Source organism: Spinacia oleracea, chromosome 6, assembly GCF_020520425.1.
Source record: "Spinacia oleracea cultivar Varoflay chromosome 6, BTI_SOV_V1, whole genome shotgun sequence".
Lineage (NCBI taxonomy): Eukaryota > Viridiplantae > Streptophyta > Magnoliopsida > Caryophyllales > Amaranthaceae > Spinacia > Spinacia oleracea.
In genome coordinates, this window is record NC_079492.1 from 13,817,413 (window position 1) to 13,834,195 (window position 16,783).

The window sequence follows — 16,783 nt, forward strand, 5'->3', positions numbered from 1 at the left end:
AGTTCAAGAAACAGAACTACTAGTCATCTTGCACTCTAATCGTCTAACGTTTTCTATGCGTCCAATTTTATAGAAAACTCCGATTAGGGACCATTTTCAACCTTTGACATTCAAGTTCACTTGATAGACATTTCTTAGTCACAGGACTGGTCCTGACAGTCTATCTTGAATATATCGTCAAATTGAAGGGACTCATCATTTAATACTAAACCAAGATTAAATGGAATATGAAAATACATTTCATATATGATAAATGTTTAACCCCATTGTTTTATAACCATGGGCCTCTAACCCATCTTTAAAACATTTCATGGAATTCAAAGCTATGCTTGATTTCCAGTGCTACAACGTGAGTGTTGCTTCTCACTTGTTGCATAGGTTTAGTTATCATGCTTTGCCAATCTTAATATCCTTTTCATCGAATGTTCTTCGAGATATGATGATAAGATCTTTTTGAGTTTGTTTATTATGTGATCCAGTCTTTCTTACTTCGATGGTGGTTTTACTCATTTTGCAATGAAGGACCATCAAGTTAGCAGACGTTTTTCTTGCTTCAAGAGTGGTTCCACGCATTTTTCAATGAAGAACCATCAAGCCAGCAGATAGGTGATCTACCCAAGTTCAGTGAAGAACTTTAAACAACCCTGTTTTATTGCTTCTTAGGCAATAATTACTTTTACTTCAACTGTATAGGTTGCTAGTGATGCTTTGTTTGGATTTACCTATCCAAGCAGTTCATAGATATGTGGAAGACTCTCCAACTATATCTTAGAACATAGAAATTAATATTTTAATTTCCCACGCAACAACTCATGGTCTCCAACCCATGTTGCCATTTTCAAAACACGATGCTCTATAGCTCGTCTTTATCAATGGTTAACTCCAAAGGGTCTTGCTTGATCCTTTGCCAGTGTTTATGCGTGTAGCATCAATATTTAGCATATCTTTATTTCCTTGAATCAAGAACTATTCCTATGTACCTTTTCAAGTACCATAAGTATTTTTGATCTCAATCTAGTTGATCTTCACTTAGATCAATAGAGATTGGTATATGTTCGTTATGCCTAAAGCCATACGATACGTTTTTGGCGATCCTCATATTATATCATACATGATAAATTCTTTTGCAGAATAATTCCCAATTGAATTCTATTCATGTAACTTTAGCTTATCTAGTTTCAGTAGATACTAAATTCAACTAAATTCTTTGACATATAATATAGGTTTAAGAATCTCATTTAGACTCTTTGATGTTTAACTTAGTAAATGCTTATGCATAGTTCAAACATCCTTTACTTAGATTTATTCATATGGGTCGAATGTCTCCAATGGAGTCTTTCGTGTTTGATTTAGTAAATGCCATTACTTAATCCAAAACAATATCATAAGATCTTTATAAATGGATCTTAATACCCAGTATGTACTAAGTTTCGCCATGGTCCATCATTGATGAATAATTTCAAATCTAAGTCATTAGCATTTGAATGTTATTTCACAATAGAGAGATATGTGTGTGATACACATAGGACCAATTAAGTTTTATGTACTCCCACTAAACTTCTTATATATCTATAAGAATCATGTATATTTTATGAAACTAAAATACTTATTAGCTTCACTAAAATACATTTCTAATTCCCAATTGCTTGCTTAAATCTGTACTTAAATTTCATAAGCCAGCTTTCCTTTTCAAGCATTTATTTGGATCCACAAATCCTATGACATACCATGTACATAGTTTATTCCAACATTTGATTGAGGAATACGTTTTGTCATCCAATTGCCATATGTACCAATATGCAATCATTGCTTGAATTATAGACTTAAGCATTACGATTTTGCATGAGGTTTCAACACAATCCATGCCATGAATTTGCTTGTAACCTTTAGCAACTAATCTAGCTATGTGTGTGAACACAATTCCATGTTTGATGGTTTTTATCCATAAAACAAACTTGCAACCAATAGGTGTGAAACTATTCTTGCAAATCAACAAAATTTCAATTTTGTCATCAAAACATTGAGTATGTTTTATGGCCTCTAACCATTTAAAACATTTGAGTCTATATATGGCCTCTAACCATTTTAGGGAATCTAGGTTTCGTCATAGCTTTCTTACAAGTCATAAACTCATTAATCTACATGATAATAGTTTGACTGCAAGTTGTAGGTTTCTTCACTATCGAATAGAAGAATCTCATAGTTTCATTGACCAGAACTCTATGTTTCCTTACTATCTAATAGAAGAATCTCATAGTTCCAGTGACTTGAACTCTATGCCTACTTGGGTATAGAACATCAAACAATAGAATATCAACAGGCACTTTGAGAGTCCTTTGAATATTCTATTCTCCTTGAAGCACTTGTAAAGTCTTCTAAGAGATGTCTATTCTTTAAAAGCTACTTCTAAAGTCCTTTCAGAATAAGTTCGGATTTTCTGAAGCACTTCGAAAAGCCTCCGGAATGTCCGTTTATGTTTGTTGTTCGCCTCGAAAACTTTCGAGGTCTATTTTCTCCCACTTGTCATTTTGGAAACGAATCTCCAAAAGGACATTATTTCGAGCAAACAAACATTATGTTCTCAAAAATTCGTGGTAGAAACAATACCCTTGTGTCTTATTGGAATAAATCACAATGAAACATATATCTATGCTTGGGCCTTAGTTTGTTGAATAACAAACACTAAGCTCCCACTGAGTTTAGGAACTCTTTAGATATATTATGAAAAGATATTCTGAAATTACTTTTCAATAGCTTTGACGAATTTGGTTTAGTTTGGTGGTAGTTGAGCATTTTGTTTTAGAAATTATAGGAAAAGTCTTTATGATTCATCATTGATCGAATCAAGTACCAATTGACTTCGATCATTCCGACGTAGATATGCCATATCTTATGGAGCTAGATTGTGAAATTACAACACACAATCATTGATGATCATATTTGGTCTCAAGTAATCATCAACATGATCTATCCTAGATCTTTATGATTTCTTGCCGAGTGGATTTTATACTTCTGAATCTTTGAACTAGCCAAACAGATTCAACTTATATCACATTTGAGTAAATAAACCTATATTCACTCAAATCCATGTGAAATAATAAAGCCATAAAATCTTTCTTTAGCTTTGAACTCCATTGTCTAGGCGTTCTAACAATAGTTCATATCTTTTGTTACTTTCAACAAGTAAGACTAGTAGTCTTAAAATGATCTAGAAATCAATCAACTTTCAGAAGTCCATCAAAATAGAGCTTATGAATGTTAACTTGTTGATATGGTCTAAGCAACAATGCCAAAGATTTGTGGAACTCAAATCAAGGGGTTGATTTGAACCTAGTAAAGTTCTTTAAAGAGTTGTTTGTTTTAATCAAGCATATTGACTCAACCTGTAATTGACCATTTCATTCAAAAAAACAAACATTGTTTTTGTTTTTCTTTGAATGTGAGTCTTTCTGTGTTTGAAGCAGAAATTTAGGTATGCTGATTATGGAACAAAATAGCCATTAAGTTCCAGCCTTTGAAAGGACTTAAAACAAACTAGATGACCCTACAACTAATGTAGCATTGCCATGCTTCATTTCCCACTTGTAGGTCATTAGTGTATCCTAGCTTCCATTGTTTGAGTTATTACCGAAGTAAGAACCTCAAGCGGTATATGATACCAAGGAAGTTTGATTGCTAGGTCACTCCTCTTTAAACATAAACTTATAGGTAGAAACGGAATCGTAAATTCCTTTCATATGTTCCTTTGTTTTCCTATTTCTTGTACCCTTTCTTATAGTCTTAAGAATTGAATTCTTTAGTGTTGACTTTTATACTTTGTTAGATATGTCCAATGTCACCAACAAGGTTCTTTTCCATTTTAATTTATGTTGAATATTCTGTTTCAACTAGATGATCTTACAAGAAGCTTCTAAAGTTCTCTAAGCATCGATCTATTCGAATGTCTAGGGACTAGACTCATTCGAGAATTAAATGGACAAAGATATTAGGTTGTTAACCATTGGTAAAGCTGAGCGTTTAAGCTCAATGCTTTATGATCTCAAAACTACGTTGTATTTTGAATTCACAAGCACCAATCGGTTTTCCATTCGACTTTGATACTCGAAAACAACCATAAAAGTCGATATAAGAAACGTACATTTTAAATTGCTCACTTTCTCTCATTTCCGTGAATCGTTCTTGGATTCACTACCAATCAAGGAAATTTACTGTTACCTTTCTAAAAGGATTTATTGCAGTGCAAGATATTTAATTATAAACAATAATTAAAACATACATTGAAGCATGCAAAGTCTAAACATTTATCATGAATAATAACTTGAAATTAAAGCAACCATGCAATTCAAACAAGTTATTAGCATTTTATTCGAATTATGTGTTCCGGCAGGTGTGAATAAAATGATTCCAAGACCCTAAAATCATTGAAGAACTAAGCACAGTTTGTCGACTTAATCCTAGAACATCTTAGGTAAGCAAAAGCCTTTTGCTAATAGTCTAGAAACTATTCTTGGTTGATAGGTACGTCTAAGAACTTATTAGGTAAACCTATCGAATTTGCCACGACATAAAAGGACTCCTTACTTATATCGTTGAGTTTCACCAAAACTAACATGTACTCACAATTATTTGTGTACCTTGCCCCTTTAGGACCAATAAGTAACACCTCGCTGAGCGAAAACTATTACTAGATTGATGTAAAGGATATCCAAGCAAGTGTATATTTTGGCATGGCACCTTTTAACTCAATTTTTAAGTTTGGAACTTAAGGCTCTTACTATGTTGGTTAGATTTTAAGTGAACTAAAATCCTTAATCATGCAACATAATCAAGCTTTTGATCTCATGCATTTTAAGACATATTTAAAACAATAAATAACTTAAAACATGCATAAGATATTTGTGATCTAGTATGGCCCGACTTCATCTTGAAGCTTTAACTTCAAAGTCCGTCTTGAAAATCTCCGTGGGAGGCACCATTTTCTTCAAATAGGATAAGCTATAACTAATTACAACTATTTGATGGTTCGCAGACCATATTTGAATTGAAAAATAACTTTGGTGCTTTAGACCAATTACATTCAAATTAATGGTACGCAGACCATATTTTCTATCCTATTTGGGCCATACTAGTCACTTCATAACCTGCAAAACAGTACATATACAATATATACCATTCACCCATTCATTATCATGAATGGCCCACATAGCTGGTTAGTAAAACACATTATGCATCACGTAAACATTTGCAGCAATTAATCAAGGTCACCAATAATCTACCAATTATTCAGTCCTTATTAATTCTAATCGAGTTGTTTTAACCTTAAGGATTTGTAGACCTAATCAAGAGTTTATGACTAAAAGCACTCCCACTCAAACCAATAAATTCATATGCTTTACTAATTTTAAACATAAAATTGTATTTCTAGTCTAACCGGAAACATACAAATTTAATTAAAATTTAAAGCTCATATAAATTTATAATTGAATCCAAAAATTTAATTTTAATTTCAGTCACATTTAAATTAATTTATGATTTTAATTTTAGTAAAATAATTAGAATAAATTCCATTTATTATAATTATAATATTCAAAATTAAAATCCAAGAAATTAATTCAAATTATTAATTTTAAAATTAATTAAAATTACGTGAACTGAAATTTTCAAATTAAACATTCAAAACGATCTAATCGAAACGCAAACACCCTACGCGTTGCACGCCCATGGGCTGTACGCACACAGCCATTGCTGGCCATGTGCGCGCAGCCCATGCGCTCGTTGCATAGCTGCTGCTGTCCCATACGCAAGCCTCCGCACAGCGCCCACCGCACGCGAGCTATCGCTCGCAGCGCGCGCGCGCTACATCGCTCGCTGGCGCGCGAGATCGCTCGCTGGTGCGCGCGAGCCATCGCTCGCTGGGGCGCTGCATCGCTCGCTGGCGCGCGAGATCGCGCGCTGGCGCGCGAGATCGCTCGCTGGTGCGCGCGAGTGATGCTGGGCGCAGCGCTCGTGGCACGCGAGCTTGCGCTCGCTGCGCACGAGGCTGCGCGCTGTTGTGCGAGGCAGCGCGCGCTGTGGCGCAGCTCGCTTGCTGCCCACACGCGACTGCCTTGGCTCGCCCCTCGCCCATGCCCATACGTTCATTGCTCGTGGCACACGACACAAGGCAGGGCTGCTGCCTTGTGCTCGTGCACTACGGCCTTGCTCATTGCATTCGTGCCGCACGGGCGACGAGCTCCCTTGCTCGTCGTCGCATGCCCGCATTATACAACACCCCTTAAGGGTAACACGAAGCATCCATTGCTTCGTGCGTGCAAGTTATTTGAACGAATCGCATAAAAATTTAAAATTTATATTTAAAATTAATGACAAATTAATAAATATTATTAATTTCATAATTTTAGGGCGAAAAAATCGAAAATTTATTATCCAATTGATTTCCGATTGATATGGATTCAAGTCTAGGTCATAAAAATTTAAAATTTATCGTAAATTTACAATTTTTATGGTGGTTTTTAATCATAGGTTTCTAATTAAATTACAATTAATTATGAAAATCAAATTAATTCTAAATTATTCTAATTTTCAACAAATTAATCATAATTACAAATTAGATTGCATAATTAACAGGACTAGGCATTCAAACTTGTTAAACATATGCAGTAGGTCAATCAAAAATTCAAGATTTATCAACAGGAATCGCAAATATTTAATTTAACATCTTAAATTTACGAAATTTTGCATCCGAAAAACTAAAACCTTCGAAAAGTCATAGTTAGGCTTCGAATTTGAGAATTCTGGGTTCGGCAGAAAAATACTATTTTTGTCAAAATTTTAGAATGCCTTTTACATGCGGAATTGACACAAAAATCACTCAATTCGGATGAGTAATGAAGAAACTGCCGAAAAACTGCGTACGTATAATTAAATAAACGCAATTTGCAACTAATTAACAATTACGAAAATTAATCACCCCTTTTAATTCTTGCAAATTTGTAATATTTAACCATGTTCATGCAATTTAGATTATGAAAATAATAAGGGGCTCGTGATACCACTGTTAGGTTATGATACATATGACATTTACATAGATCATGCGGAAACAACCATTAACCCAGGAAACATATTATTTACACATAATCATATAGCATAATTAGATGCATACTCTTTGTTGCGTGCCTTCCCTAGCTGCGCCCGAACCGAACAAGAACAAGTCTTTTAGGACTCCAAGTGTCGTCCCTCCGTAGAAAGTCCACAGCACGTCCGGATCCGCCTTAAGATTGACCAACTAGAATCGCCCTTAAGGTACTCAGAAAATTCGGCACTTTTGGGGCAAGATGGGTGTTTGAATTTTCTCTCAAAAAAAACTCACTTTTGAATACTTTGAAACTTGTGTATAAATTATGACCCCTAGGCCTTTATTTATAGAGTTATGGAAAAGGAATCGTAATCCTAGTAGGATGCGAATTAATTGGAATTAGAATTCTACATGAATTCTACTTAATCAATTTATCCAATAGGAATAGACATTTAATCATACACTGACTCTTGCAGATTCAGGAATCTCGCATGAGCTCAAACTCACACACACACGGCAGCCACAAGGGCTGCCCACGCATGCGAGCAGCAGCCCACGCAGCGCGGCCCACGCATGCGTGGCCTTGTGCGCGCTGGGCTGTGGCGTGCGTGCTTGCTGGGCGATGGCCTGGCTTCGTGCTGGGCCTTCGTCCGGCAGGCCTCGTCCGATGCTAATTCGTACGATACGCTTCCGATTAAAATTCCATTTCCGGAATCTATTTCCGATACGAACAATATTCAATATTTCCGATTCCGGAATTAATTTCCGTTTCGAACAAATATTTAATATTTCCGTTTCCGGAATTATTTTCCGATTCCGGTAATATTTCCGATTCTGACAATATTTCCGTTTCCGGCAATATTTCCGATTCTGGTAATATTTCCATTTCCAACAATATTTTCCGATACGTACCATGTTTCCGTTTCCGGCAACATCTACGACTTGGATAATATTCATATTTCCGATACGATCCATATTTCCGTTTCCGGCAATATCATCGTTTCCGGAGTATTCATTTCTTGCCTGTGACGATCTTAGCTCCCACTGAAACCAAGATCCGTCGGTTCCGAATATTCATAGATGGAGTATTTAATGCCATTAAATACTTGATCCGTTTACGTACTATTTGTGTGACCCTACGGGTTCAGTCAAGAGTAAGCTGTGGATTAATATCATTAATTCCACTTGAACTGAAGCGGCCTCTAGCTAGGCATTCAGCTCACTTGATCTCACTGAATTATTAACTTGTTAATTAATACTGAACCGCATTTATTAGACTTAACATAGAATGCATACTTGGACCAAGGGCATTATTTCCTTCAAAAAACAAGGAAGAAAGGCGAAAACTAACCTTGAAGGATCTGTGAAGTACTTGGTGAAGAACAGGTTGAGTTTGGTGAAGAACAGGTTGAGTTTGGTGAAGAACATGTTGAGTCTCGCGGTGGCCGAAAATCGCCTGCTGGTGGTGGGAGTTCGCCGGAAATCGCCTGTGAATAGCTCTGTGAAAACGAAATGTAATAAATGAATTTTACCCCCCTCTATATATAGGGAGGGGCAAAATGGAGAAAGGTGACACGTGTCACCACCTCAACACCTGTCCCAAAGACGAAGATGCAAATCAAAGGTCAAGAAGCGGAAATGCCCTTCTTGAGGGGCAAATGTTGTGGGCAAAATTACCATGCCTTCGTGTACCAATGAGGATGCGACACATGGCACGTATTACGCCCTCTAAGCAGAAACCATACGAAGACTAGTCCACAACATGGGTATCAATCTACGTATCTACAATGTATATGTATTTGTATTTAAGAATGTATAAACGTATGTAATGTACCTATACCTGAAAAGGGGCCTAAGTAGTAGGTATTCCAAGTGGTATGAATAAGCACAATAGGCCCAAAAAGCCCACTATTGCCAAAAGGGGCCAGGGAATTGTAAGGAGAAAGGACACATGTCTTCCTCCCATACCCTAGCCAATCATGTAAAGGGAATATTAGGTCATTCCCACAAAAACCTAGTACTATAAATAGTCCCACTTCCCTAGAAAAAGGGGTCACAATCAATACATTCAAGAGCAATTGCTGCTCTGCCTTCTCTCTACTTTCTCTCTCTATAAAAATACAATCTTATGAAATCCTTAGAAGTTACCGGAAAACCTCCAGGGTATCTCACCGGAAAAACCCCACAACAGTTATGAACTTATATTCTAGAATCTGATGATCGAGTCGCTTCCTTTATTATAAGTTCATTCCATACCGGATCAGAATAGGGTTATATACTTATATACATGCTCGTTAGAGAAGGGGTCATTCGAGCGTATCTAAATATATACTATATTTAAATATGCATCTCCGCGTCGTTCTGACACGAGCACGAACTCGTGGGTCGGACCTGTATAGTATCTTTATGCAAAAAGCACGACACGACTCGACCCGGAACAACGTAACAAAGCACGCTAAATTTAGTAAAATTAGACTTAGGCACGACGGCCTGACCCGCCCCGGTACAACGGCCTTTGGACTTGAACCGGCCTGACCTGATGTAGAGTGGGGCTGGGCCTGTTCAGGCCCACGAGCTCGGCCCGAAGCCCGCTCCGGGGCATAACCATCTTTATAACTAACCCTTTGCAAGCCTGCAGCAAATCTGATGTTAATTAGTTTCAACACAGGCATGGAGGCTCTGGAACGACGGCACGTACTGCTTCAAAATTAGTCGATCCAAATCTTGGTGAAAATTGCTCGATCCCTGAAATGACAAGATGCATCCAAATTGGACTATTGTGCGTACAAGAAGACGCAGCTAGACGGCCAACAATGGCCTCAATTTTGTCCATGCTCAGTAGCGTGTCAGTCGTTCTACCATCACTGACAGCGCCTCCAGCTTTTCCCTACAGGAGAAACGACATGCCTCAGCCCTTGGATGGAAGTAATGCACGTTTTACAGAGGTGTTTACTTCTATGCAGGTGAGGTAACGATATTTTATATAATTGGGAAGAAGATAAATCAAGGATGTCTAATTTTGATATTTTGTTTTACATACAACGAGTGTTACTGTATACAATTAAGTTTAATCACCCAAAATCATATAAAAATTGCCGTATTATCTAATCAATTTTTTAAGCATTTGAGATGTCTACCTTGTATACAAATATCCGATTTATAAGTTTTTACCTTCTTTTTCCTGATCAATTTATCAATCTTATTTTTAACTATATTAATAAAGATTAAAGTTTGATTTTGAAAGAGGATATACAACAGGTAAAATCACACTAAATCACGTAAAAACCGCCGCCTTTTCTAATTAACTTTTTAAGCGGTTGAAATGACTATGTTGTTCACAAATACGCATTGTACAAGTATTTTCCTTCTTTTTCCCGATCCTATTTATCAATCTCATATTCTCATTCTCAATTACTCCGTACATTGCTAAAGATTAATGTTTTATTCGAAAGATGAAATTTACACCGATAGAGTAACAAAAGGAATTGTAATAAGGCATGGATAAGGAACTGATTACACATGCACGTAGTAAAGTTTCATTTTCGAATAGTTCTTATATATACGAGTGTGCTGTATATAACATATTTAGTCACCTTAAAAGTCGCCCTTTTTTGCAATCAAAATTTAGTATGATTGGGATAATTACCTTGTAAATCAATATCCGTTTCATAAGTTTTTTCCCTTTTCCGTTTCCTGTATGAAACCACGAATCAAATTACATTCACCCCCTTGTTTTCACATATTGCACTCTCCTAGGTCCTAGCTAGCTTTGTTCTTCTAAAATCATTATAATCATTATCACCAAGCGTCTAATCTACCTTCCCTTAAATCAGTTCTTTACATGATTTTACTTCTGAGTAATCAAACTAACAATTTAGGCTATCCCCAAATCTACGAGATACCCAATTAGCAAATAGCAACTCATTCTCTCTTCCCAGAGAGTAGAGACCTGGTGTGTATTTGTTAACTCGTATCGACTTGAATCTCTATTTCCTCGGGTCTGGATGAAACTTCTGGGAGGTGATCGATTTCATCATCACCCTCATCTCGCAGCAATAATCTACACAGAAACGATGAATTAAGCACAAGCAAATGTTCAGAACTAATTATGGTGTGACAAAGTTCAGTTGGTAAGATATAGCAGAAAGCCTGATGAAATAAAAACTTCCCACATCGAAACAAATATGTTTATTTCCATACTTTATATATCACACAAGCAGTACATTTATCGCTGAGCTTAGTAACGTGAGCTTGTGACCCAAGTGGGAGCATTAAGGTGATGGAACAGGATTTCAGCTCTCTGGGTCGGGCCTGTGGTTGGCATTATGCGGGCTCGCCCTCTCCAAGTTGAGAGTTGGTCCATGTGGGTTGGGCGAAGGCCTGATCTTCATGGGCCTTAGAGTGGAGGGGACCGCGTGAGGCTGGTTTTCACAGAGCAACGAAAACCTCCCGCTCTTGTCAGTGGAAGGATTACGAGCTTGCGCCTCCTTGGCCCATTAGTTGCTCAGTTGGCTGATTCTCCAATGGACCATCACTTAACTTTTTTGGGCCTCTCCAAGTTGAGAGTTGGTCCATGTGGGTTGGGCGAAGGCCTGATCTTCATGGGCCTTAGAGTGGAGGGGACCGCGTGAGGCTGGTTTCACAGAGCAACGAAAACCTCCCGCTCTTGTCAGTGGAAGGATTACGAGCTTGCGCCTCCTTGGCCCATTAGTTGCTCAGTTGGCTGATTCTCCAATGGACCATCACTTTTTTGGGCCTCTAACATTTTTTCCCATATGTTTTTTAAATACAAAATAAATGAGAGAATACTTCTATATTGTTCCCAAGTACACTTAACTTTACACATAACTAACTTGTGATTTTGGGACTAAATCTGTCAACTGTTGTATACCTTTTTAAGATTGCAGTTAGAACTATAAAAGGGATTGATTAATCAGCAGTTGCCGTACTCGTATACAACTTAAGAAGAACAAGATATATATGTCAGGATAAATAGAGGACCAAATGGCAGAAATCATATTCCCAATTTCCCATCATATTCATATTATATTTATACCAAAGCTGAAACTATCAAGAAAGTTAACAATGCTGAGTTAAATCTACAGCTGCAACTCAGTAGTTCAACACTACAAATCTGAATCAGAGAGGAACTTTGACAGTCAGAACAGCATGACAAACCTAGAAAGGATCACAATTTGATTTGCCTGATTGCTTTGAAGAAATGAACTTTCTGAAAACTGGTCTGATATCAACAGTGAACTTCTGAATGCGCTTTACTGTCAAGCTTCCAATAATCAGATTTTTACAGCTAAGAGATCTGCAGGCCAGATATCCTGAAACCCACAATGAATTGCTTGTGTTTCCTCTATCTTTGCAGAGGCACCAGAAAAAGTGCTTGCAAACAGGACTCAACAGACTTACTGCTGAAAGCCTTAAAGCATGGATACTTTTTTTATGCTTTCTTTTATTCTTGATAAGCTTAGTTATAAAAGGTGCGCCTACGCTCAAGGCACAGGTCCTGGTGCATAGACATGACAGGCTCAGGCACCCTCCAAAAGGCGCGCGCCTTGACGCCTTTTTCTCAGGCTCAACTCTCAAGGCATAGTGCCTTATGGTATAAGGCTCCAATTGCTGACAAGTAATTTTTTTTTAATAAAGGGCAAAACCATGTGACTTTTACGGTTGCTACCGGTTAGAATTTACTATATTGAAAAGAGGGGAAAGAAAGCACTAAATTTTTTCATTTCTTTCCTTATCTCTTTCAATGACCGGTCATGTAAACTACTCTTTTTTCTATTTAAAAGTAACTGTTTTATGTAAGGTGTGACATGATAACACAATAATATATGCATTTTATATGTTATATTGGTCTATTGTTCGTCGTACTTTCTCCAGATAATTAATCTTTTAGAGCTTTTACACTTCATATTTCTATGTATCTCTCCTCGTATATATTTTGTTTGTTTTGTAGGAATAGGACTTGGATTGATAACATTTTTTGGAGTTTGGTTCGTATGCGGAGCAAAGAAGTGTTCGTAGAATGTCATGATTACTAGACGATGGACACCCATAACTTGGATCACTGTAGACGAAATAGAGGTATTGGAGCAGCTCACTCCGAGCTCTGCTCGCGGCCAATGTATTTGAGTCGCGACCTTCTCGTGGCTTGGATCTTGAAGAAAACTAAGGAAACAAGCAGTCTACTCCGAGACCTAGTCGCGGAAATTAATACTCCTCCGCACCCTGCCCGCGACTCCTCTCTTCAAGCACGAAGGAAATAGGTGTTGACAGTCCGCTCCGCGACCAAGGGGTGGCCGATTCTCATGCGCCGCAACCTGGTTGTGGTCGTCCTGCGTAGTTATGTTTTCGGTACACTTTAGGCTAATGTTATGAGACTCCAAACCTAGTCAAACTCCTAATATGTGGGAGATATATAAATAAGTTTTGGAGTGTGTAAAAGAACTTCTTCTTTTTCGGGCCCTTTAGAAATCTTTTTGTTTTGACCTACGGGAGTTCTTGTTTCCTTATTCCTTGAAGAATGAACTCAAATTTCCAGCAATATTAATTGAATTACAAGTATTATTCTTTTTCTTTCTTTTTTATTTAATTTACTATTCATGTTTTCTTTGATAATCTATTTTGTTTATTCAATTACCATGTGTGAGTAGTTCTTTATTCTAGGGTTAGGTTGAACCCTAACATGGATTGATGCACAATTAATTTCCCTATCTCTAATCTTGATTAATTTATGATTACATTTATTCTAGGGTTGGTTTTTATTATCGTTCTTCGACTAGAAATAGTGTTTAATGAATGTAATCAGGTTCGCAACGAAAGTTGGTTCTTGATTGATCTTAGAACCCTAATTTAAGGTAAGGGATGTCATCACGAGAGTAGTTGATTGAATTTGCTAGAACGTTAGGATGTTGTTATTAAGGTCTTTAAATTGCATGACTCCACGAAAGTAGGTATAATTGCATTGTTAGAGAAGCCATTGATTGATCGAAAGAAATCCTTGGTATTTAATAGGGAGCATCTGTTCTATGAATTATTTATTACCTTAGTTAAGGGAAAAGGGTTGTTTTAGTGCATTAATCTGTGTTAGTGGGAATACCTAAACCTAGATGTTTGTTATTCCTGAATTTATTCCTATATTTCTATCCGCACTAGTTAGAATTAGTTTTATTCACCATAAATCGTTGAATTTGTTACCAGCTTAGTATTAATTGAAGTCATTTTAGCTAGTTTTTAATACATTAGTCTCTTGGGATTCGACCCTTATTTGCCCGACTGCATAGTTAGGAGGTCTAGTTAGGTTATTTTTTGATAGGCACGCGATAGCCTTGTCATGACACACTTCTTTTGAGAACCTAAATGAATAGTCAGTGACTAAAAAGTTACTACAACCTTTCTTAGTCTCCTTTTTATTTGTTTTTTTTCCTCAAAAATGCTTTTGATTTTACTGTAATTACTACTTTACCCCTTTGTGACAACATGTAATGCTATTTTGATTTATTTTTATTTAGAAAATTAGTACCACAAAAAATTAAAAAAATTGTGTGCCTTGCGCCTAGGCTCTAGGGACATTTGTGCCTTTGTGCGCGCCGCGCTTTTTAAAACTAATGTTAATAAGTTTGCACTTTAAAGATAAAACCATTAATTTGTTTGTTATCTTAAAGAGGTGTATTCTTAGATGCAGGGAAACAGTTCTACACAGCATATGTTCCTCTTAGTGCAGTTGCTGTAGTGGCAGGGATATCATTCTCCTTAAACTTATATATGTGCTTCAGAAAAAGCAATGCAAAAGGGAGACCCACTGGTAAATAACCTACTGATCTTTAGTTATGGGAATTGAAACTCTAATGTGATAAGGAGGAATTGATGGAAATGAGCTGGTTGGAGTTTGAATTTCCAGTTTTTTATATTCATTAAAGTATCAACATATTTCTTCAACAAGAGATAATTGGCTATGTGTTAAAACTTAAAACATTACAAGAGGTGCTTAAATATCAAGTAAAGGGGTAAACAACATTTGCAGTACTATACTCAGCATTGATGAGATTTTGTGATGTGTTTCACAGGGCTTGAAGAGACTGAAAGTATGGAAAATCTGCACTTACAATTGAATGCTATCAAAGTTGCCACTGACAACTTAAGTTTCATTATTCCTTGTTCTCTAATATGTGAAACTTTATTGATAATCCTGATATCTTCTTGTAGGGACATATGTGGTAATTTATTTTATTTCTCGAGAATTTCAGGGGACACTTCCAGATGGACAAGTTGTAGCTGTTAAGAGGCTTACAAGTCCTTCAGGACAAGGAATGAAGGAGTTCAAGAGTGGAGCCTACTTAAACTCTGTTCTTTAGAGCTGAACTGAACTCAACAGAACTGAATAAGAATCTTGTCAAACTTTATGGATTTTGCTTTGATGGGAAGGGAAAATTACTTGTGCCTTGACCGCTTCCTTTTTGGTACTTTTTCATTACAACTTAGACTTTCGTGTTGAAACCATATTGGGAGTTGCATGTCTTAATTACTTGAAGAAAAGTTTTGATTTCTTGATGGCCCTTTTCATGGTTGAAACTCTAGATTCAAAGAGGGGAGTCCAATTGAAGTGGGAAACTCGACAAAAGATCATATTGGGAATTGCAAGAGGAACTCTGCATCTCCATGAAGATTCTCGACTCAGGATCATCCACCGTGATCTTAAGCCTAGCAACATTTTATTGGATGGAGAAATGAAGCCCAAAATTGCAGATTTTGGAATGGCAAAGCTTTTTAATGTAAAGCATGATGTTTTTGGTGTTGCGCGCTTTGTTTAGGTGCCAAGCATTTGCTATGCATTAGTACAACATAATTAGTCCAGCTTGGAGAGAAAGCAAGTTAGTTAGCTCTATAAGTAAAAGAGATCATTCAGAGAAAGGCGCATGGTGAATGTGTAGTTTTTTTTTGTTTTGTTTTTGTTGTATTTTGGAGAAGAAAAAAGTCTTTTTCAAGTGCTTGTAACTATCCTCTGTTAATGCTGTTTGATCAGTTATTAATCAATCAAACTTCAGCTTCTTACTTTAATCCTAATATTTCATCACTTACATCTGACCAAGCTAAGTGACTATGTTGTACTTCCCAATATTATCCCTTTCCTGTTAGAGTAATCTTTAAGAATTGTGAGTTTTTGTTGTTGGGAATTGTCCCACATTGATAGAATGGAGATGTAAAGAGTTGTTTATATTGGTAGACCACCTCTTATGTTTCAATAGAAGTGGGCCTACTAGTTGGGCTAGTGTGCTTTGGGCTTGGGAGTGCTTGTAGTAATCTATTAATATTAGATTTAATTACGATCGGAGGCAGAAGGGAGTGTGACTTGTGAGGCCCAAGTAAAGAACTTGGTCACATTTATTTGTTAAGAAATCAGTTTTTTTTTTTTTTTTTTTTTTGCAAGGTAAGATGAATAGCCCTACCGGGTCGGAACCCCGCACGGGTCAACCCGCCCGGATTAGCAGGCTAGACACTTTAAGAGTGGGGGGAGTAGGGGTGTTAATGAGCCGAGCCTGCTCGTGAACTATTCGATACTCGGCTCGCTAAAGCTCGGTCAAAGTTCGGCTCGGGCGGGCTCGACTCGAGCTCGGGTTCGGCTCGAGATCTTAACAAGCCAAGCCTGAGCTATCCTAAGCTCGGCTCGAAAGCTCGTGAGCAAGCTCGAGCTTT

The 16,783-nt window shown here is 37.2% G+C and overlaps 1 protein-coding gene and 1 long non-coding RNA gene across 3 annotated transcripts in view; both read left to right on the plus strand.

Annotated features, from left to right (window-relative positions):
* LOC110805350 (putative cysteine-rich receptor-like protein kinase 20) overlaps nucleotides 1–11,826 on the plus strand; it is a 26,116-nt gene extending 14,290 nt beyond the window's left edge. For both annotated transcript variants that reach the window (XM_056833125.1, XM_056833126.1), the window contains one exon: nucleotides 9,744–11,826. In XM_056833125.1, the coding sequence (XP_056689103.1) occupies nucleotides 9,744–9,806 (63 nt within the window). In that variant the 3' untranslated portion in view covers nucleotides 9,807–11,826. The remainder of the gene's footprint in view (nucleotides 1–9,743) is intronic.
* A 638-nt stretch (nucleotides 11,827–12,464) lies between these two features.
* Nucleotides 12,465–16,153, plus strand: LOC130463858 (uncharacterized). Its single transcript, XR_008924043.1, has 4 exons — nucleotides 12,465–13,651; nucleotides 14,769–14,894; nucleotides 15,157–15,549; nucleotides 15,668–16,153. It is a non-coding gene; the product is annotated as an uncharacterized lncRNA (long non-coding RNA).
* Nucleotides 16,154–16,783: the final 630 nt, after the last annotated feature.